At 39.6% G+C, this 24,930-nt stretch overlaps 1 protein-coding gene across 5 annotated transcripts in view; it reads right to left on the bottom strand.

Moving 5' to 3' along the window:
- Positions 1-24,930, bottom strand: part of LOC126263736 (probable phosphorylase b kinase regulatory subunit beta) — a 195,025-nt gene that overhangs the window by 116,924 nt on the left and 53,171 nt on the right. For 4 of the 5 annotated variants that reach the window (XM_049960911.1, XM_049960910.1, XM_049960912.1 and 1 more), the window contains exons 8-11: positions 22,872-23,069; positions 22,573-22,711; positions 5,558-5,817; positions 2,217-2,231 (exon numbers count right to left, since the gene is read on the bottom strand). In XM_049960911.1, coding sequence (XP_049816868.1) covers positions 2,217-2,231; positions 5,558-5,817; positions 22,573-22,711; positions 22,872-23,069 — 612 coding nt within the window. The remainder of the gene's footprint in view (positions 1-2,216; positions 2,232-5,557; positions 5,818-22,572; positions 22,712-22,871; positions 23,070-24,930) is intronic. The other variant, XM_049960913.1, reaches the window with a different exon arrangement.

Consider the following 24,930-nt stretch of genomic DNA (forward strand, 5'->3'; position numbering starts at 1 on the left):
AATTTCATAAGTAAATTAAAGTGGCACATCAATATTTTTATATTAAATAGCAGCCCCCCCCACATTAATTCTCCATGGTATGCAATGCGTGTGGACACACATGTGGAAAGAGACATATGACAATCTGTAGCTAAACACATATTCTATACTGTGAATGTTTCTCTTTCCCCATAGAATTATTTATATTCTATAAGTTGGAATAAGAGAAATACACCCCCCAAGAATTTTCTCCTTGTTCAGAGCTCCATCAATATTACACTTGGCACACAGATATTTTATGCACTGTGATTTAGGTGCACTATCTGTTGCATAATTCACTTTCAGATACACATTTTATAAGCTAGTATTCATGATTTATATACCAGTTGTCTTGCTACAAAAATACGACCCACTTATTTGTCTTTACAAAGGTTTTTAACAATAACATCATCTGAAAATGGGCTGTGTCAAGGATATTTGAAATCGATAACAATGAACTTTTGAGAAAAAAAGCTTTTAGTTGTTGATTTCCATATACAGCGCAGGTAGAGTGTCATGAAACACCCAGATAATAGAAAGAAGTATTTACATTTCACTGCCTAAAGTACTTTTCTTCAATACAAATTTTGCAGAACTCAAACAGTCAGAAATTTTATTATCTCATTGTGTACTAGCATAAATTATTGATTTTATTAAATGTACACAAAACTCATATGTGTAAGTAATATAACTGTGCCACATACACAGTGCAAAAGCCAAAGATAGCTCTATTAGGATTTAATAATTATACAACACACACATCCACAAAGGTGGCATATAATTTTCATTTCAGCATATCTAGTTCCACATTGTGGAAGTTTTTCCCTTGTAATTTGTTATAAATTTTCATAATCCTGTACTATGGAGTCTGGGTACAGAGTTTTAATTCTTGTGTTAGAAACATGACTTTTTGGTTTCTGATGCATATAACAAAGAAAGTTGTGTTTGCAACCTATTGAATATTATACTTCATAGAATCACAATATTCGGAACACTTCATGGTGGGTACTATAAAAGTATCTTGTGTATAGAAACTTTAGGTTACAACTGCGAAGAAACCAAGCATAACCAGCCAGAAAAATAATATACACAAGGACTTTATGGTTTCAACATGGACACCCATGAAGTTCATACAACATAAGATCTCAAATTTAAAAATTTCCCTTGCATATCAATGTCACTCTAAGTCTTAGACATGCTGTCTCTTTGTCTCAGTTATTACAAAATACATTATTTATACTGATTCGCTTAAATATATTTGTCATGGCAAAATTCAGTACACAAAATCTAATACAAACTCGTTTAGTAGAAATGAAGGAAATTAAATTTTGACTACTTTCTGATTTAATTGTATCTCAAAGTATTACTGGGAACATAGATAGAATCCGTTTTGTTGGAACCAAAAATAAACAGTGATAAAAGAGCGATTATCTGATAAGCACCAGGTAGGAATAATATAAACTTACTAATCTGCACAAAATATGGTAGTAACATCATTAAAAATTTTGGTGTTGTAGTCTTCACTTAGAAGATTAGTTTGATGCAGCGTTCCACAACAGTCTACCAAAACATGCCTCTTAAACTCTGTGTAACTGCTGCAACCTACATTCTTTTGGATATTCTTGTTATATTCAACCCTTAGTCTCCCTCTACAACTTTTATCCCACATTCTCTTCTTGTCTTTACATGTCCACATTTCACTTCCATTTAAGACAATACAGCAGACAAACACTTTCAGAAAAATGCTTCCTAACTCTTAAATATATATTCAATGTGAACTTATTTCTCATTTTCAGCAGAGCTTTCCTTACTGCTCCACATTACTTCAGTTATTTAGCTACTCTAACAGCAAACATCTCTAATACTTTCAGTGTCTTATTTCCTAATCTAATTCCCCCAAAATGATCTGACTTAAACTGAGTAGACTTCAGTATCTAGTACAAAAAATGATGGAAGAGAGATCAATACAGTAATGTAAAGTACAATGCAATACAATAAGACTGTTTTATGTTTACTGATGCTCATCTTACAATCTCTCTTCCAAAAAAACATCTAAAATGTTTTCCAAACACAAGGAAGTGGACATTAAAGTCAGTGAAAGATGAAAAAGAAATTTCAAAAGCAGAGAAAAGAAACAAGCCACAGAAGCACACATTCTGCAGCAACAATCTACTGTGTACAAAGTTTGATGTACTTACAATAGTTGGTTTTGCCTAAAATGGAAAAAAAGAACATATAATAATTCATCAAGACCTGTGGAAACATGTTATAGTTTTACCTTTAATAACATAATGAGTGTTCAATAATGAATAAATATTGCACTTTTGTAAAAGAAATAAGAAGCAGGTTACAACTGAGGGGGAAAAAATCATGTTTACAGTACGGTTCAGCTACAACTTAATATCTAGATCTTGTTAATGACAGCACATATGTTTCAAAATGAAAGGTAATGGTAGTTATAAATTTATGATCTTGTTTCCAATGAGGATATACACTTTGACTAGAAAGTCTTTATGCATTAATAGTATTGATTCTTGTTTCTATCAATATACATCACATTATAAAGATAATTACATTAAACATTCTACACATCCCCGAGGACTGCTGCATACTTACAGAACACTTGTCCAGAATGGTCTGAGAAGAATGTGCAATAGTTCAGAAGCTAACACTTGTGACCAAGAATTGTGATCTCAGCATGTGGTCTATTCTGAGTGGTAGTTAAGATTTAAATGTTTGAATATTAGCAAACAGCTGACTGAAACTACACAATATGTGATACACAGTGACCATTCTTCTAACAAAATTATGGAAAGCTTTCAAAAACTCCGTCACCTTTTTCAATGATGACATGCTGGGTGCTGAAATCATAATGATGTTCCTTTATGGAGAGCAGGAGGGGGAGGAGGGTGTGGAATTGAGGGAATGAGGGGGAGTAAATATTTGTAGTATCCAAGAAGTGACCATATCTAAGATAGATCCATGCAGCACTTATCAAGGTGACATAGAAATAAATTTTTGGCCCAGTTCTGTTCCATAACAAGCTATTTAACTTAACAGCAGTGAAATTAGTGCTTTCTCTCAACTCAGGCCATGTTAACCCGCCTTTCAGAATTTTGGAAAGCAGAACAAGAGAAACTGATATTCTATACATGAGTGGGCACTGCTACTATGCACACAAACATATGTTAATATTTTCTCTGCCAATATGAATGTATCTCTCTCCTAACTTAACTGTTTTTATAACCCATGCTTCCTCTACTTAGTTGTTGATTCCCACTTCCCTCTCTATCCATTCCTCTTGCAGTTTCTTTCTTCTTCGGGTTATTTATTTCTTATTTTTATCCATGTTTACTTTTCTTGTTCTTCTTTTAATCTGACACCTTTTTGAAATTGCTTTCCATATAAATTTATTTTCTATTTTCTCTTCTCTTAGTTCCTTTCCAACACTAGTTTGTCTTTGCTCTTCTCTACTCTGCAGAAACCATCGTCCACCTAGCTCTGCGATTTATATCATTCATATTTATTTACAATGTGTTCCATTAATCTGTGCTATGCAACTTATCTCGTCTATATGAAGAATATGAAAGCCCACCTTTCCAAATTGTTCTCTTTTCTATTTCCTTTCTCTTTAATTAAAAAAAATGGTTCAAATGGCTCTGAGCACTATGGGACTCAACTGCTGAGGTCATTAGTCCCCTAGAACTTAGAACTAGTTAAACCTAACTAACCTAAGGACATCACAAACATCCATGCCCGAGGCAGGATTCGAACCTGCGACCGTAGCGGTCTTGCGGTTCCAGACTGCAGCGCCTTTAACCGCACGGCCACTTCGGCCGGCTTCTTTAATTCACACAAACAGAAATTTCAGTTCAGCAAAACTAAGCAAATCCAAACCTAGTACTAACAAAGGGAGGGTCCGTCATGTGGGTCATGAGACCCACAGGATGATCTATATCGAAAATAAAGAGACACGTGTTTCAGCTCTTTTCTAGACACTCCCTTGTTTTTGAAAAAATTGGGGTCAACGTAGATGATGAAAATCATATTTTGAAAGCTTGAAAGATTGTCTAAAAACAAACATATGTTATTAATACTATATGGGGTCCAAACTTAATAATATTTGAGTTATTAACATTTTTGTGTTTTCATGCAGCAGCTTGGGTACCTGTGATTCAAGTCATCTAGCAGAGCGAAGTTGGTGGCTGAGCGGTCAAGGCATTAGACTACCAAACAGCTGGTCCGTGTTTGATTCATGGTCGTTGCTTTTTCTTTTTTTTTTATTTCTTTTTTTTCACTTCATATTTTTTCAGTGTTTCTGACAACATTCTGATAGTCAGAATACTTTTCTTTGCTTTTTTTGAAATAAAACATGAGGAGGTATGGTTAATAATCCAATAAGTATGAATATTTTTTGACAGTTATTTTCATTGTGAAACATAGTACAAAAGTACACCTGAAGTACATTATTGCATAATCCTAAACAGTCATCTATTCATGAGCATTCTCAAAGTAAGTGGGTGAAACTGGCCATAGAAACTGGTAAAACACAATTTTTTTTGCACCATGCACAACACACCCATGAAATTTCACAGCACTGAAATGTTTTCTGTTACATTGGACATGGAAATGTTAAAAACAAATCTACCCAATACCAATTTGAATGTGTACCAAGCATATAAAAGCATATCTTGAAAGACAGGTGTGGACAACTGATTATCGCTGAATGCATGAATTTTGATAGCATCCACCCTATCTTGTAGTTATTTGTTCTGCTGTGGTGTCACAAGATTTTGAAGTTGTGGAATGACATTTTTTACCTGTCGGAAAAGTAAACATCACACTACAGATGACAAAGAGAGGTACATTTTGGTGGTATTACTTTCATGGTGTAGGTCGGGTGAGCAACATCACCCACAAAAGTACTATAATAGCACGTCATGTATCAAAATGAAAATAACTATCAATACATTATGTACAGCTATTTTATTGTTAATTGCATATTCAGACATTTTACTTCAAAGAAATTCTCATCATCAAGAATTGAACATGGACCAGTGTTTTGATAGTCTAATTCCTTGACCCACTGACTTCACTCTACTAGATGCATAGAAGGACAGGTACCCCCAAGTACAGCATGAAAACTCCAAAATGTTAATAACTCGAACATTACTAACTTTGGACCTCATATTACATAAATGAAAAATGTTTGTTTTTAGATGATCTTTTGACGTGTAGGATAAAAAAAACGATTTTCCATTTTCCGTCATTAACTCTGACCTCCCTCCCCCCTCCCCTGCCCACCCCAAAAAAACTGGGGAGTATATAGCAAAAAGCCAAAACAAGTGACCCACATGTAAGTGGTAAGATGATGTGCAGCGTAATGAAAAAGATTACAAGATGTTTTCAGTGGTCTCTCCTCACACTGTGTTAAGTTATTTTTCAAATTTAAGCAACCACAAGTTATCTGATTTAAGCAAACACTTAAAAAACATCCAGCATTCATAAAGATTATACTGCAAGAAAGTAACATCCTTACCTGAAAGGCTGAGTATCTTCCAGCTTTGCGTGGCCTGTTGAATGAAGGTAAGTATCGTCTAATAGGATCAAGTTCATTAATGTGTAGCAGTCCAGCTGTCAATAACTGTGCTATCACAAACATTGCTTGATTCCAAAGGTATATACCATTACTACCCCCACTGCCCTCGGCACTTGGCTGGCGGGCATGTGTACCAGGTTCTTGCTTCTCCAATTCAATGTACCCTTCTGGTACATAAAAATACATTGGAATAACTGGGTCTGAAATAAATTGAAGTACATATTTACAGTCTTATTACATGTGAAATTAAACATGAATTATGACCTTATCTATCTTTACACTGACCAACTGGGGGGTCATAACAACTTCAGTTTCTCTACTTTAATCGTTTTTCACTTTTTTTCAACACTGCTTCATCTTCTCCCCAGCTTGTCTATTCTCTCTTCTGTTCATGGTGTTACATTTTTTGTAGCCTCCCCCCCCCCCCCTCGGGAACCTTGTAAATTGAGTATCTTAGTTCTAAGAGAGTTTTTATCTGTTGTACCTGATTCATTGATATTGTCTCTTTCCGGTTCTTTTTTTATTTCTGTGATCCAGGTTATCATTGACTTCTTCTTCTTTTCCTCCTCTTTCGGAGGTGGAGGAGAGCAGGGCACAGGGGAGTACAGGCTTCTGGAAGATCCGGAACCAAAAGAGAGCAGGTGACCTTGGGGCACACAGCTGGTGTGTCTCGTGGCTGAGCTGTGGCAGAAGGCTTTCAGCCTGAGAGACGCTGGGGAGAGGGGTCCCAGGAGGGGAGCCCTATCACCAGCAGGTGCCAAAGAAGGGGGGCACTTCTTCAGCCGGGGAGGGGGAGCGGCTCCAGGATGGGAGGTCATGGGAACTGCAGGGGAAGGGGAGATGGGGACAGGGCTGGGGAAAGGAAGAGGTAGGAGGGTGAAAGCATGTAACAAAGGCAGAAGTTGAAGAAAGTGACCCTGGATGAAGTCTCTCATATTTTTGGTTAGCCTCAGTGTAAGACAGGCGACCCAGGGACTTGTACTCTCAGATCTTCTTTCCTCTTTTGTAAGCTGGGCCCTCATGGAGTGGGTGTCCACAGTCATCACAAAGGGGATCCGCTATACAGTAGGAAGACTTAAGCCCAAAATACAAGCAAATGTTTTGTTAGACTGCCCTCTTTCATTTGGTGGCAATGTCAAAAACTGTTACTCATTTTCCAACTTTCCTTTGTTTGTGTTGCATCCATTATTTTTCTAATGATCCATCTCTCAAACACTCCTATCCAATCCAGCTTGTCATTTAGTATCAAGTACTTGCATGCATTTAATCATTCTGGCTTTACCACTATGACATAGTGTTTCAGTTTTATACTTCCTGAGGTGTTCTTGTTGTAAATGCTGTTAACTAAATCATATGCTCTTTCCATTTAATTAATTCTGACACCTGCGATCTTTCTGATCAAATCTTGCAGTGTCCATTGTACTTGGTAATGACACAAGGACAGCAATAAAGGGTTCAAAACTCAATCATGTCAGAAACAGCCAAGCTTGACTATAACAGTTTAGTTCTTAATATTACAAAACCCCTTTTTATGCAACAAAAAATAATCGTCAATGATTACTGATAATTGATTACAAATTTTTGATCACTTACAAGATGGAACAAGAGAACAAGAATGAGTGGAACACTGAACACTGTAGCACAAGTTAAACCAAAGCAGTTAGCTAGGTATGGGCATGTAATGTGAAGAGATGGAGAAATTATAAGGGATGTGTTTGAAGGCAACACTGAGGGATAAGATAACAGAGAAATTCAGACAAAGATGATTATATACGTCATTGGAAAAGAATGAGGACTACACTGATAGGAAAAAATACTGGGTCTCATTGATGAAGCAAGGAAGCTGCTTCAGTTCGGCTGGTCACCAAAACATGTATTAACATGTATTAACCTTCCTGGTGTCCAGAGGTATGAAAAATTAAAATGAAACCATCATGTTGCATGTTGATCATTTTATTTTGTCATAGTTAGCAATTTAGCATTGTTAGCTACACCAAATGAAAGACGTGTATCATTGGTGCCTCACAATTTTCCCAATTCTGACTGTATAAACTAACACTACAGTTCACCACCGGCAATGGAGGGTGAAGCTTTTACAATGCCAGCCACTCGTGCTGGCGAAACGTCAGAAAAATCATTAGATGAACGTCGGCCGAAGAACCCGAGACAGAAGCCAATAGGCAGTTTCTCAACAAGTGGCCACGAAAGCCTTAACAATTTTGTAACACTACAGTGTCCATCTTTGGCAAGTCAGTGTAGAAGGTGTCACAAATTCAGCTATGTAAAAAATCTATGCAAATTGCACTTTTATTTATATATAAAAGCAACTTCCGAATTTTCCTATGTGTGAGATCATGTGTGCCAGAATCATCCTATTCAAAAGTCTAGTTTCTAATATTTTACTGTTTGTGTCTTTTTCACATAATCTTTCATTTATTGTGTCAGTACTCGTGTGTACTGTATCATATTGTGCACTAGTGAACATTTAAAGTGCCACTAAGAACTCACACTATACCGACAATTGTAAATTTAATTTGTGATTTTTATAAATTTTTGGCAACACCATTTTCATTCAAAAAGAATTGTTTCCTAATTTCACAACATATTTACATGAAGAAAGGTATATTTTTGAGAATTTGTGGATGCTTGCAGACATATATTTTTAAAATATTCATAAGTTGTCAGTCTTGTCTATAACTTATTTCACATTAAACCGACACTTGTGATTTGCAGTTACTGTGAATAGGTGACAAATCATGTTACCTAATTTCTCTCTTAACTGGAGTGTATATTGCATACATTTGTTGTAAACTGACACTATTGTTGAATTTGTTAGTGACCATAACCTCAAAAACGTTTTTCTGTTGTAATAGATACCCCATTACGGTTGTTAATCACTTCAGCTCTAGAATGCTAATTGCAATATTTGTAGCATAAAAGACCAATAAATTAAAAGAAACTGAACAAGTTTACTGTTCTGTAAAATACTGCAACAGCCACAATGTAGCTCCGTTGAGTATGCTATTCTGAGGCATGGGAGGAGTTGGTTACTATTTGTAAGCCGATGGAAATTGCCCTGACTGCTGTCAAGTGATTGAAAATTGCTGCAAATGGATGTGTTGGGAGTGCTGACGAGAATCATATACCACACATACTGAAGAGACCTCAAGTACTATCCTCTCCTGTGGACACTGCCTCCTTTGCTGGAAGTACAGGATCTATCAATAACCATCCCCTTGACTGTCAGTAGTGTGTTGATGGTAGATCTAGGTGCCCTGTACAGTGGAGATGGGAACTGGACAGGACTCAGGATATCACATTTCTCATCCTAATTAACTAATTCAAGGTGCTGTTTCCACTGAAACTGAGCCTGTGAGACTCACCTGTTGGGAACAGCCTGTGACTCTTGTCAAGATGAGGCAAATGGAAGGCCAGGGGTCTATTAATCATTGGCAGTTCAAATTTGTGGAAAATAATGGTACCTGCACGGGAAATGGCAGCAAGGAATGGGAGTGAATACCACGAGCACTCAATGTGTATGCCTGTAGAAATCATTCAATATGTTGAAGAGGCTGTTCCAGCAGTCACTGAGGGAACTGGATGCAATCAATTGCAGGATGTTGACAATATTATGAAAATTACAGACTGTTACTCAAGACACTGAGTCCCAGACATGCACAACCAAAAGACTGTTATGCATTTGAGCTTTCGGCCAAAAGGCCTTCTTCTAAAGTAGAAAACACACACACCAAGATCAACTCACACATACATAACCACTGTCTCTGACTGCTGAGGCTTAACTGTCTACTGCAACTACGCCTGATGGGAGAAGCAATCTGTAGGTCGAGGGGGAAGGAAGAGGCTGGGGCATGGAGGGGAAGAGGAGAGCAGAGTAGGGGTAGGGGAAGGTGTAGCCCTGCTTGTGGGTGTACGGCTGCTTTGCTTGTGGGCGCGTGCAGGGGCATGGTGGGGAGAGGATAGGGCTGCTAGGTGCAGTCAGGAGGTTTGAGGGGAGGGGGGGGGGAGAAGGAAAAGATTAGTGGGTGCATTGATGGAATAGAAGGCTCTGAAATCCTGGAGTGGAAGCTGGGTACAGGACAGGTAGGTGAAGGACAGAGACTACTGAAAGTTGTGGCAGGGGGTTTAAGGGAACGTAGGATATATTGCAAGGAGTGTCCCCATCTGTGCATTTAAAGAAATCTGGACTTGGTAGGAAGGATCTAGATGACGCAGTCTGTGAAGCAGTCACTAAAATGACGCATATTGTGTTGGGCGGCTTGTTTAGCAACTGGGTGGTCCAGCTGTCTCTTGGCCACAATTTTTTGGTGAACATTCACACAGACAGACAGCTTGTTGGTTGCCAGGTCCGCACAGTCCGCAGCACAGTGGTTGCAGCTCAGTTTGGAAATCACATGACTACTTCCAACTTGTGCATTTCAGAAAATGTGGAGTTGGTAGGAAGGGTCCAGATGGCACAAGTTCTGAAGCAGTAATTGAAATGAAGCATGTTGTGTTGGGTAGCATGTTCAGCAACTGCATGGTCCAGCTGTCACATAGCCACAATTAGTTGGTACCCATTCAAGTGGACAGACCACTTGTTGGTTGTCACGCCCACATAGAAAGCAGCACAGTGGTTGCAGCTTAGTATGTAGATCACATGGCTACTTTCACAAGCAGCCCTGCCTTTGATGAGGTGGAAGATGTCTATTACCGGACTCGAGCAGGTGGTTTGTAGAAGGATGTATGGGATACGTCTCACATCCAGATCTGTTGCAGGGATATGAGCCATGTGGCAAGGGGTTGGGAGCAAGGGTGGAGTAGGGATGGATAAGGACATTGTATAGGTTCAGTGGCAGTGGAATACCTCTGTGGGAGGGGTGGAAAGGTCAGTGGATATAACATTCCTCATTTCAGGGTGCAACGAGAGGTAATCGAAACACTGGCAGAGAACGTGATTGCAGGTTGTGGTGCAAAATTTGGAAAAACAATGCCTGCCATCCGGGCTTCAAGGTCGTACTTGGACACACACACACACACACACACACACACACACACACACACACACACACACAGGGCAGGAGAGAGGTGGAGGTAGGGAGTGGGGAAGTAGCAGAAAAGGAGAGAAATAAAAAGACTAGGTGTGATGGTGGAATGACGGCTGTGTAGTGGTGGAATGGCAACAGGGAAGGATCCTTCCCACCAACGTCTTCTCTGAATTGCGCAGGTGGGAACAAGTCACCACTCCCATCATGCACTGGTGCTGCTGCTTGAAGTGTGGTTTCAGTTGCCTGAGACTGCAGTCGTGTGAGTGAGTTGCATTTGTGTGTGTGTGTGTGTGTGTGTGTGTGTGTGTGTGTATTTGATGACGGCCTTTTAGGAGAACTGGAAGTATCAGTGTAAGATCTGAATGAATAACCTCCCTACATGAGAGAGTATTAAAATCCCATTGGTTAACTATAAAGTATTTACAATAAAATGCCAGGGTTTGAAGTGCTCCTAAAATGCGGCGAAGCTCACATAATAGTAGGTAAACCTGAAACTGACAGCAGCAAGATTTTGGGGAAAATTTAAGTGTATATTGAAAGGATAGGCTGATGAGAAATGGAGGTGGTGTATTTGTTGCAATTGTAGTGCACTGATCATGTACTGGCATAAATGTGTGAGTATGAGGAGTGTACTCCAGCTGCACTGCCAGCAGGTGAGTCTGGAATGTTGTCACTGTAATAATTCAACAACATTGATGCAATATTGTTAGGCAGGTTAGCTTTCTGAAACAGCAGACTCAGTGCTACTGCACAAACTCATGCAGCACAGTGCAAGAAAGATTTCCACACTGGCAGCCACAATGGTGTTTTAGGATATGTGACTGGTAGTAGTGCAAGCACACAACAAACATGCTGCTGTCAGCTATAAGCACTGTATCATTTTGCAAATGAAATTACTCTCTGTCTCGAAGCTCTAGTTGTATGAAGGGGCTATGCCAGATGAGGTCACCACATGGAACTGCCAGTAGAAGTCACTGACTCGAGGCACTATAATTAGAATTAGAATTAGCAGTAGCTTTGTTACTCAGCACAGTATTGGGATCATGATCTTCTGTGAAAACACAGTGCAGTTCGTGATAAACAATTTCGTTATGTTTTGGCTGGCTTAACAGACATGGAACAAGGCATGACTGTCATCATAACTTGAAGGCTTAGTCTGGAGGAGCCAACTGACTTATCTGAGCTTAAGGCAAGACCCACAAGAAAGATAGGCCATGGCATGTACGTCACAGAATGTGACACTGTAGGTCTTACAAGTGCCAGCAGCTTTCTGTAGCAGGGAGCAAGTAGCTACTTCAGATGAGTTTAATAATTCTTGACTGCACATTTAAATGCATGCAAGCTCTCGACAGCACATGACAAAGTTACCACTTTCTACATCTACATTTATACTCCGCAAGCCACCCAACAGTGTGTGGTGGAGGGCACTTTACGTGCCACTGTCATTACCTCCCTTTTCTGTTCCAGTCGCGTATGGTTCGCGGGAAGAACGACTGTCTGAAAGCCTCCGTGCGCGCTCGAATCTCTCTAATTTTACATTTGTGATCTCCTCGGTATGTATAAGTAGGGGGAAGCAATATATTCGATACCTCATGCACCCTCTCGAAACCTGGCGAGCAAGCTACACCGCGATGCAGAGCGCCTCTCTTGCAGAGTCTGCCACTTGAGTTTGCTAAACATCTCCGTAACGCTATCACGGTTACCAAATAACCCTGTGACGAAACGCGCCGCTCTTCTTTGGATCTTCTCTATCTCCTCCGTCAACCCGATCTGGTACGGATTCCACACTGATGAGCAATACTCAAGTATAGGTCGAACGAGTGTTTTGTAAGCCACCTCCTTTGTTGATGGACTTCATTTTCTAAGGACTCTCCCAATGAATCTCAACCTGGTACCCGCCTTACCAACAATTAATTTTATGTGATCATTCCACTTCAAATCGTTCCGCACGCATACTCCCAGATATTTTACAGAAGTAACTGCTACCAGTGTTTGTTCCGCTATCATATAATCATACAATAAAGGATTCTTCTTTCTATGTATTCACAATACATTACATTTATCTATGTTAAGGGTCAGTTGCCACTCCCTGCACCAAGTGCCTATCCGCTGCAGATCTTCCTGCATTTCGCTACAATTTTCTAATGCTGCAACTTCTCTGTATACTACAGCATCATCCGCGAAAAGCCGCATGGAACTTCCGACACTATCAACTACGTCATTTATATATATTGTGAAAAGCAATGGTCCCATAACACTCCCCTGTGGCACGCCAGAGGTTACCTTAACGTCTGTAGATGTCTCTCCATTGATAACAACATGCTGTGTTCTGTTTGCTAAGAACTCTTCAATCCAGCCACACAGCTGGTCTGATATTCCGCAGGCTCTTAGTTTGTTTATCAGGCGACAGTGCGGAACTGTATCGAATGCCTTCTGGAAGTCAAGGAAAATAGCATCTACCTGGGAGCCTGTATCTAATATTTTCTGGGTCTCATGAACAAATAAAGCGAGTTGGGTCTCACCTGTTTCCTGAATCCATGTTGAATCCTACAGAGTAGATTCTGGGTTTCCAAAAACGAATGATACGTGAGCAAAAAACATGTTCTAAAATTCTACAACAGATCGACATCAGATATATAGGTCTATAGTTTTGCACTTTTAGTGGGTACCTTACCAATTACATATTGGTTTGCCTTGGGCCTTGCACAGAGCGAGTGATTGCAATGTATAGAGGACAAGCCGAATAGTGTTATGTCACATGTTCGTTGCGAGGCTGATATTTCTCGTGGGGCCCAGTCTAAGGGTAATTTGGTGTCTGTTGGGTGTACACAATGCAACCTGCTTGGGCATACTGTACCATACACAGTGTCAGTGACTCTAACACATTTATATGTGTCGTTGGTATGGTTATATTGAAGTGTAGAGAAGCTAGTTGATTCATGATACGATGTAAAGTGTAGTTCACGATTATTTCTTGGCGTTGTGATTTTTTTTTGTACTTATTTTATCTAATGAGGAGTAAAAGTGTTGCAATGACAGAGTCGGAGATGCAAGGCTTGCTAGAGCCATAAGCATCATTGGTATTGTTAGAAAAGATAGTGGAGCTGGCAGTGGATAGTATAAGTTACATGGGTGGTTGACATCTAGGGATGAACAGTCAGCATTGTTTCATGCACCACAGCATGAGGTGGATCCACCTGCCACAGAATTAATTCTTCCTTCCTCTGGAAAATCATCCAAAAGTGTGCAGTGATTCTTGTAGGACCAAAGGACGTTGGCGGAGATAGGTCATTGGACCGACAATCAGTTGTTGCGAGTAGCAAAATTGTGGGTAGTGGGAGAAGCAAAAAAATACATAAATTGTACAGAGGGATTAAAGAATGCAGCAAACTTAGATTAGGTGGAGAAAGGGCTTTTACAAAGATAAAGAAACAGAATAGTGCGAAGTATTTTTGGAGAGGTTGAGCATTTGTGAAGAGACAAGGGAAAATTATGGAAGATTTTGCTGACAGGAAGAGGAAAGTTAATATACATAAAAATGCAGCTTTGTTGCAAAACACTGAGCACAGGGGATTTGATTCTTTTCTGGAGGAGGTACTATCAGAGGTGTCAAGAAGGGTGCGTCCAGGTGCACTAAGGGATCTTCAGTCTGCTATTAGGTTAGTGATGGAATGCGAAGAAGTTTATGTATCTGTATCAACAGGGATATGGGATAGACATGCACCAATAGTGGAGGGAGGGGGGGGGGGGGAAGAAGAAAGGAAAGTATCAGCAGCAGAGTTTTTATAATGGACATGGGGATGGACAAGAAGGTAGTAAGCAGCCACTAAATGCAAGGGGAATTTGAAGTCCAGCTAAATGTATTCCTGTTAAAATCATACGCAATGAATACTTATGCAGAGGTGGAGTGTGCAGTAATAGATAAATGAAATGATATTATCATGTAGCATTGTTGGCCGGAAGGCCCCATCCAGGGAAGTTCGGCCACCGGGTTGCAAGTCTTACTTCAGGTGACACCACATTGGGCGACTTGGATGTCGGTGATGATTAAATGATGATGTGGACAATGCAACACCCAGTCCATGAGCAGAGAAAATGGGTGCTGTGGGTGGTGTAAGAAGTAAAGAGTACAAGTTTTTTTTGAATACAGGGGCACATGTTGGTTGCCAACAGAGGCTTAGTAGGATGGCAGCAATGGAACCCATTACACTTTTCCTGGTAGTGGTCACGAGCCTTCTGATGAAATGTTATGTGCCAAGAAAGTCACCTCTGGTTGTCCAAACACACACTTCAACATGTTTAGGACAACGTTGTAAGTAGCGAGATGTGTGAAAACCTAAGTAGAGTGCTGCTAGTATAATTCTGGCATTTCTGAGAAGCTGAGATCATCAAGGTAGGCAAAACAATGTGGAAATCCTCGTAGTACAGAATCGACGAATCTCTGCCAGGTTTGTGCCACGCTCCTCAGGCCAGAGGTCACAAACGGGCTCTCAAATAAAAATGTGTAATTATTACCCTCTTGGGAATGTCTTTCTTGGCCAGAGGGACCAAAGTGTACGCTTTGGCACAGTCAAGGACACTGAACACTCATTTCCCACTCAATGCTGTTGTAATCTTTTAAGTGTGGCACTGGTTAATGATCTGGTATAGTCCTAGCATTCAAAGCACAGTAGTTCCTGCATGACTGCCATGCACCATTCTTTTTGGGGACCAGGTGTAGTAGACTTGACCACTGGACAAAGGTATTAATCCTTCTGCTAGCGTAGCTTCAAACTTAGTCTTTGTTATGGCATATCTGTCTGGGGACAAACGCCTCGGCCTACTCAAAATGGAGGGACCTGCAGTGGTATTAATATAATGAACAGTATTGTGGCACACCTGCTGTGGGGCCCCGGGAGGCCTGAAAAGTGTTGGGAACTGGTTGAGTAGTTGGTGAACTCGCTTGCCACCACCTGGACGAGTTTGACATCACAGTTGGCCACATGATGTCGAGACATCGATATCTGGTCTCTTGACAGCCTGGTGACTGTCCAGCAGGCAGGTATCAGTGACATCGGGCAACAGGTGGTAGTGGGCAAGTAGGTCCAACCCAATGATTTGTTCCACTACATTGGTGATGATGAATTTCCATGTTATTGCATGATGCAGTCCCAAGTCTAATTCCATAAGCTGTGTTCCATATGTTTGAATATCGGAAACTGGTATAGTGGGCTGCTGTCATCTTGTAGGTGGTGATTGGGTGATACTTATGTGCCTTGTCCCACAGCAGAATATTTAAATCTGAGCAGGTAACTATCAAGAATTCGCGTCCCAGCTTACGATCGGTGAGATACGGGTGGGAAGAGGTACAGAAAGGTGTGTCAACTTCAGTTTGGCACTTAACATTTTTATATGCACATGCCGCATCGCACTTGTGTGCTTGAACCCAAAATTGCTGATGATACCAGCATAAATTCATGACTTGGGCATCAACACTATGGGAGTCATCGTGACTGGAGCAGCTCCACAATCGCCATTGGTAATTACTTTTAGCGCCATGATCAGTGAAGAGTTCACTCAGTTGATTAGACAGAGAATCAATTTTTCTCATCCAGCCATCATTTAATTGTCGCTCCAATGCCGTCACTTTTTTTGAAAGCTTGTTGCAATCAGGTTTTGTTTCTGTTGCGGTGCTGTTGCACATAAGGATAGCGTCAGATCCAGATGTGGGCACAGTAACATCTCGTATCCCGTCACCCTATGCAGCCACTTCATCCAAGGACATCTCAGTAAGAGTCAATTATCGCTTTAACTTGTGCTGACAGGCTACTGCTCCATATTGTGTTTAGTAATGTGTCTGGCTCGGTGTGAGCGTCCACTTTGCTTCTTAAGAGATGTACATATTGTGAGGGTTTCTTGTCACCGATGTCTTCTTGTGTAAGTACCTATTGTACTCTCTTCTCTTGAGAGGCAGACACTCGGTGTATTAATTCCAACTTCAGTTTAGAATATGCACCGTGTCCAGCGGTGTCATTATTATATCTTATATTTCTGCTGTGATTCTGTGGTCAAGTTGACTTACTACCAGGGCATATTTAGTAGCGTCCATCATTATGCCAGAACATAAAAAATTTGCTTCTACTTGTGCCAACCAGACAGTTGGAATGGTAGGCCAGAACAGTGGAAGTCATACCACCAGTCTTCACATATATGCATTTCTTGATCTGGCATTTTATTACTGCGTATCGCTGTTTTCTTGTCACAAACTCTTCATCTGAGCAACGATCACATCAGGATCATCACTGAAGCTATCTTACAGGGCTATAAGATAGCCACTAAACTGCATGTGATATGTGGGTGTACAGCACACGGCAAATGCAAGCGTTATTCTTTCTACCATATTCAAAAAACTATCCACTCTCTGCTATGTATAGGAAAGTAGCACATGTCGAGAACAAGAACATTTATTGGAAATAAGAAGGATAAGTAAACTTGTCACTATGACAGATAACAATGGAGTAATCATATTAAAAACTAAAACCACTTAGGTATGGAATAAGCGAGCATGTCAGCGCCCTAGGCGGTGAGCACACGAACTTCTTTGATTTAACTTGGCAATCAGCTGATTTTGCTGCAGAATGTGTGATCTCCACCATCACCACAATTTCGTTCTAGAAACATCCCCCAGGCAGTGGCTAATCCATGTCTCTGCAATATCCTTTCTTCCATGAGTGCTAGTTCCATAAGATCTGCAGAAGAACTTCTGTGAAGTTTGGAAGGTTTGAGACGAGGTACTGGTGGAGGTGGAAGTAAAGCTGTGAGGACATGTTGTGAGTTGTGCTAGGGTTGCTCAGTTGGTAGAGCACTTCCCTGGGAAAGGCAAAGATTGTGAGTTTTGAGTCTTGGTCTGGCACTCAGTTTTAATCTGCCTGGAAGTTTCATATCAGCACACTCTCCACAGCAGAATGAAAATTTCATTCTGGAGACATTCCACAGGCTGTAGCTAAGCCATATCTCCACAATATCTTTCCTTCCAGTAGTGTTTGTCTTGCAAGTTTTGAAAAAGAGCTTCTGTGATGTTTGGAAGGTAGGAGACAAGGTGTTGGTGAAAGTAAAGTTATGCTTGGGTAGCCTCAGTTTGTAGAACACTTGCCCACAAAAGGCAAAGGTTCCAATTTCGATTCTCTATCTGGCACACAATTTTAATTTGCTGGGAAGCTTCATATCAGTGCACACTCTGTCGCAGAGTGAAAATTTCATTCTGCATATTTTTATTGTTAGTATGAGTTACATTTGTATAGATTTGTGATAAGAACTAAAAGTTAAAATTTGTGTTAAGCTACACCAGCACCCCAATTCACTCAAAATACAAAAATATGAGTAATTAGAAGCATGTAATGACATAATTCTAGCAAGCATAAAGATAACAAATTTAACTGAATGCGCCAGGGGTTCTTGGTAAACCAGGCCTATTGTAAACAATTACACAAATACACACTATTTTTACCTATGTTTCAAAACACTTCTGCTCTCCGCTGTATTGCCATGAGCAAATTATCAATGATTTGTATTTAACTCCTTTCTGCACTGAAGCCGATACAGTAAAGTGATGTGTAGAACATTTTTAGGGTTCTGTACCTCAGTCTGTCGAAACGGAACTATCATATGATCACTTTGTTGTCCGTCTGTCTGTCTGTCAACTGTTAAAAACTCCTTTTCTCAGGAATGGGTACACATATCAATTAGAAATTTTTGCCACACACTAACTTCTATGGTCCCTTGGTGGTGTAATAAAGTGATGCTCCTAAGTTGCCTAAGTCCATGCACTCACAAGATACGGCCATTTATGTTACATATTTTGATATTCACAAACTCGCTCATCAAAATCTACTGGGTTTTCGATCTAGAATCATGAAATTTGGCATGATGCAAGAATTAATAGTAAAAGTAAGGGGGAAAACCCAAAAAGTGTTAATTTGTCATTATATCACATGAAAAAATATTTCTTTTGTCATTTGTTGTCCAACTTCAAACTTAAAATTTAAACATTTTCAAAAGTCTTGGAATTCCCAAGGCCAATATCTTGCCAGTTCCAATGTTGATTTTTTTTGAGTCATCAGTCTCCTGCCTGGATTGATGTGGCTTGCCAAGAATTTCTCTCCTGTGCCAACCTCTTCATCTCAGAGTAGCATTTGCAGCCTACACCCTCAATTATTTTCTGGATGTATACCAGTCTCTGTCTTCCTCTGCAGTTTTTGCTTTCTATAGTTCCATCTAGTACCAAGGAAGTTATTTCCCTGATGTCTTAACAGATGTCCTACCATCCTGTCCCATCTTCTTGTCAGTGTTTTCCATATATTCCTATCCTCTCCAATTCTCCAGAGAACATACTCATTCCTTACCTTATCATTCCACTACATTCCCGACATTCTTCTGTAGCACCTCATCTCCAATGCTTCAATTCTCTTATGTTTCAGTTTTCCCAAAGTCCATGTTTCACTACCACCCACATAATACTGTGCTCCAAACACACATTCTCAGAAATTTTTTCCTCAAATTAAAGCCTATGTTTGATACTAATAGACTTCTCTTGGCCCTGAATGCCCTTTTTAACACTGCTTGTCTGCTTTGTATGTCCTCCCTTCTGCATTCATCATGGGTTATTCTGCTGCCTAAAAGGCAGAATTCCTTAACTTTATCTTTTTTGTGATCACCAATCCTGATGTTAAGTTTCTTTCTGCTCTCATTTCTGTCACTTCTTATTTCTTTCATATTTCTTTGATTTACTCTTAGTCCATATTCCGTACTCATTAGACTGATCATTCAATTCAGCAAAATCCTGTAATTCTTCCTCATTTTCAGTGAGAATAGCAAAGTAATCATAGAATCTTATCACTGATATCGTTTCACATAGAATTTTAATTCCACTCTTGAAACCTTTCTTTTATTTCTGTCATTGCTTCTTCAGTGTATATATTGAACAGTAGGGGTGAAAGGATGTAGCTCTGTCATACACGCTTTTTAATCCTACCATTTGTCCGGCCCCGGTAGCTGAGTGGTCATTGTGACGGAATGTCAATCCTAAGGTCCCGGGTTCGATTCCCGGCTGGGTCGGAGATTTTCTCCGCTCAGGGACTGGGTGTTGTGTTGTCCTAATCATCATCATTTCATCTCCATCGACGCGCAGGTCGCCCAAGTGGCGTCAACTCGAAAGACCTGCACCTGGCGAACGGTCTACCCGACGGGAGGCCCTAGCCACACGACATTTCATTTTTTTATCCTACCATTTCATTCTTGGCCTTTCACTCTTAGTGTTCCCTATTGGTTCCTGTACTTATTGTATATTACCTGTCTTTCTCTATGGCTTACTCCCATTTTCTCAGAATTTCGAACATCTTGCACTATTTTACATTATCAACCGCTTTTTCCATTTCGAAAAATCCTAAGAATGGGTCTTGATTTTTCTTTAGTCTTACCTCCATTATCAACTGTAGTGTTAGAGCTGCATCTCTGGTGCTTTTACTTTTCCTAAAGCCAAACTGATCATCATCTAAGGCATCCTCAATTCTCTTTTCCATTTTTCTGTACATCATTCTTGTCAGCAGCTTTGATGCATGAGCTGTTGAGCTGATTATGCAATAATTCGTGCACTTGTCAGCTCTTGCAGTTTTCCTATATGGTAAGTCAGACTTTCTGGCAATTATTTCCTTTCTGATTTCTTCACATTCTCCATGCAGCCATTTAGCCTTAGCTTCTCTGTACTTCCTATTTATTTCATTCCTAAGCAACTTGCATTTTTCTTTTCCTGAATGTCCCAGAACATTTTTGTACTTCCTCCTTTTGCCGATCAACTGAAGTATCTCTTCTGTTACCCACGGTTTCTTCACAGTAACCTTCTTTGTATCTATGTGATTGCCTTTCTAGAGACGTCCATTACTCTTAAACTGAACTGCCTACTGAGCTATTGCTTACAGAGTACCTATAACTTTAGAGAACTTCATGCCTATCTCTTCTTTTCTTAGTACTTCCATATCCCACTTTTTTGCGCATTGATTCCAATTTAGCTTCTTGAACTTCAGCCTACTCTTCATAACTACTACAAGTGAGTCTATATCTGCTCAAGGGTACACCTTACAATCCAGTATCTGATTTCAGTATCTCTGCCTCAACATGATGTAATCTAACTGAAATCTTCCCTTATCTCCGGGCTTTTCCAAGTATATCTCCTCCTCTTGTGACTCTTGAACAGAATATTCGCTATTACAGAACTTAATTATTCTTCGTCATCTCTCATTCCTGCTACCGAGCTCATATTCGCCCATAACTATTTCTTCTACTTCTTTCCCTATAACCACATTCCAATCCCCCATGAATATTAGACTTCCAACACCCTTAAGATACTCAGTTGCACGTCCAATATCCTCATATACTTTCTCTATCTCTTCATCTCGGCTTGCGACATCGGAATGTATACCTGAACTATCATTGTCAGTATTGGTTTGCTGTTGATTCTGATTAAACAACACTATCACTGAACTGTTCACATTAATTCACTCTCTGACGACCCACTCCCGTTGCACCATTTTCTACTGCTGTTGATATTATCCTATACTCATCTGACAAGAAATCCTTGTCTTCTTTCCATTTCACTTTACTCACTATATCTAGATTGTGACTCAGCATTTCAGTTTACAGATTTTCAGGACATGTGGCCTTGAATTGAAAGGTGTCACGATGATCTCTCCCCTGGCAAAAGATTCTGGACTGGTCCCCCAATACAGGGAAAAAATCATTGAAATTCTCAATTCCAGGATGAATGATCTGTTTATATACATAACTAAGTTTGTGCAGAGCCCTCAGAGCAATTCTTTTTCTAGTCTAATGTTTGTGAATATCTGTATTACTCTCAAAACTTCTCCAGTCAAGACTGATATGGGCAGGATGAACTGTTATAGAACTTTGTTCTTTTCAGCCAAATATCCCAGCAAGCTGGAAGTTCCCAATTGGGAATATTTGGGAGAGGATTTCTTGTTCCAGCAGTCATCTGATAATCAAAGGAAACTTTCCTAATACGTCGTTCAGAATCTCGCTCTCCCCCCAGCCCAGTATAGTATAGTATTGTGCACTGTATAAGACAAAAATAAATAAAATCTGTGTGTGTTGAGTAAATGCATTATAAGGTCGTTGTTAATATTTCCAGCCAGTTAAACATACACCTGCAAGATGAAAAATGTGAAACACACAATTCCAATGATTTTCTTTTCTACAACATTTTTTTTTTTTTTTACCTAAATGGTGAATAATTCCAAAATATTAACTCATAGAACATCTGTGCCTAAACATATGCAAAATATGTTAACTTACTGATTTCAAAGCCCTCAAAGTTAGTAATTATTTTTGTAGCGGAAACAGCTGAACTTAATGGTTTGGTAGATTTATTACAGGGTTTCAGCAATTTCATTTTTCATCAATAATTATTCTTATTTAAGTTAGAAGATCCCCCACTCCCATATGTTTATGTCTTGAGAATACAGTGTGGAATATTAAAAATCAAATAAATAAAATTTTGCAAAACACAAGCAAAAATATGTTTCCTTCTATAATTGGAAATAGAACTTTCAAACACAGCTTTCTGCGAAAGTCTAGTTTGTTTAATTCATTTTCAAACAACATTTAGACAGCTTCTGACCAGTTTTCTTCAGGTACCATGAGCAATGGCTAGGAATGCGTAAGAAACTACTGCTGATGCATTCTCGAACGAACAGTTGGTGAAGTAATTACAAAATGGTGCAAAAAAGTGACACCAACAGCCCAGACAGGTACCCAAAAAATTGTTCTTTATGTATAATATTGAAACGGCAAGAAATAGCAAGTACTGTTTTCAGTAACATGGGTTCTACATATTTCATCATAGATAACAAAGCAACATACCACCATTAGTGTCCCTTTTTATTTCCGTTTTCAATAAATTTTGGTATTCTTCAACTTGATCTGGCAATGTTTTAAAGACTCCATCAATTATCATGAACATGTAAAAGAGAGGCCACTCACATTCAATATTTTCAAATTCCTGAAAAATACAGAAAAAAGGAAACATACATAAAATGACATATAAAATCTTTTCTGAATGGAGAAATCAAAAGTTTGATCAATGAATATGTCATATCTTTAGAAGATACTATTGTATATGATTTAGATAAACTAGAAATTAATAATCACATTGTCAATACCCTTATCTCTCCTTCATTATAGAATCTTCGCTTATCATCTTCCAGTTTACATTTGAAGCCATCTCGTCCAAAACGCCTAAACCCATATGAACCTTTCAGTCGACGAATGATATTTGCTTTAGTCTCTTCATACAAAACCTCCTCATGGGTTGCAAAAGCTGGGAATGATACTGTTGGGATCAATGATGAATCAGCTCCCTAAGACACAAATGAACCAAATGTTAGGAGCATTCGAGCTCTATACAAGAAAAATCTGAGTAATCTGAGTTAATTAAAATATAAAAGTAAAAATGAATATTAATATTACTTGAGAGATAAGACTTCCTATCTGTTCCTTCCTCTTCATTTATTCATTAACACATCTAGTTCCACAGGACTGAACTGAGGAGCCAATCTACATGGCCACTAAATGAGTCAGTACACAAAATTACATCAGAAATGTAATAACAAATAAAATAAAATTTATAGAAAAACAAGCTGCCAAGTACATCTTTAGTTATCAGGTGGTTATGTTTAAAGTTCTTTTGCTTCAAGCACTGCAGTGCAGGCTGCATACATTGCAGGACACCGATACATCATAGCTACAGTTATTAATCGGTGTGCTCATGGAGTATACGGAAAAAAATAATAGTTCTACTTTCTTCCACCTGCTGAAAATATGGCACTGTAAGCAGTCAGAATGTGAACTGTTTCCTATTTTGATATCACTATGCTATTTGTCACTTGGTGACATCTATTGCTTTCTTTTGTGAAGTGACTGTAGGTGGAAAGGATTAAAAATGCTGAAGTTTTCCATGTGAAACACAATGGCTACTAACAAGAAAGACCATCCACTACTGGTAAAGTTGTTTTATCAAAATGGTAGCAATAGCAGCCCTGCGGGAATATTGCCAACAGAAACAGCTGCGAAGAGGCCTCATGTCAAAGCATGAGCTAAAGAATACAAACAAGAAATCTGAAGAGATAAGTGAATTTGGTGGTGCAGCACAGAGGATATGGCCTTCTCTCATGGCGGTTGTTGATGAAGTTGCTGTAGTTATAGCCAGCCATGCAGCACATGCCTCAAATTCTGCATCCAGTGCTCAAGCATCTCATGGGAATTGTATCTCCCCTGGTCAATGGTACAAAAAATTTTGTGGTGTCTTTTACACTGGTATCCCTACATGAACCACAATGTGCACTAAATGAATCCCTAAGACAGGTTACAACACCATGACGTTGCCCTTCATTTTTTTTTTTCATAGAAGTGAATGACATGTGGTTGGGGATTATTCTTTGGATGGGTGAGCCACATTTTGCTCTGCACAGTGTCAAGAATGCAGAGGACTGTCACATATAAGTTTCTACTCTGCCAAATATTGCACAAGAACATCCACTGCACTCACCTTATGTGACTGTGTGGTGTGGCTTCACAAGCTCCTTCATTCTTAGTCCATTTTTCATCGAGGAGATAAAACTTTGCGGGCCTCTTAGGTGTACAGTAGCATTTGCACATGGACCTCCTTGTGCAGCTCTTAATTGCAGCTTTGCAAGAATGCAACTGTGCCTACACCACTATTTTAATGCAAGATTGGGCGACACCACACACCACTTGCCAAGTGAAAGATTTGCTTTGAGAAACCTCCAGTAAGGATTGCATCAACTCTAGGCAATTTCAAGATGTTTGGCCTACCAGATCCCTCGACCTAAATTCATGTGACTTCTCATTGTGAGGATATCTGGAAGACTGTGTCTGTCAGGGATGTATCCAGATACTTCCTGATTGAAAGGATAGCATACTATGACATATCACCCTGATTACCTGGGAATGCTGTGAGCAGCTGTCGACCATGTCATGTTATAAATGCAACATGTTGTTGAGTCCGGAGATCATACTGTATGAATGTTGTAACTTGTGAACATATCCTAATAAACATGCCACAATCACTGCTATCTTGTGTTTGATTGTTCCTACCCTCTTCCTGCAATGTTGACCATGCTGTGTTATGGATGCACCATATCACTGAGTCACGAGGCCATAATGAACATATGTTGTAACTTGCCAGAACCAATGTCATCA

The sequence above is a fragment of the Schistocerca nitens genome, chromosome 6 (genome assembly GCF_023898315.1).
Source record: "Schistocerca nitens isolate TAMUIC-IGC-003100 chromosome 6, iqSchNite1.1, whole genome shotgun sequence".
Taxonomy (NCBI): domain Eukaryota; kingdom Metazoa; phylum Arthropoda; class Insecta; order Orthoptera; family Acrididae; genus Schistocerca; species Schistocerca nitens.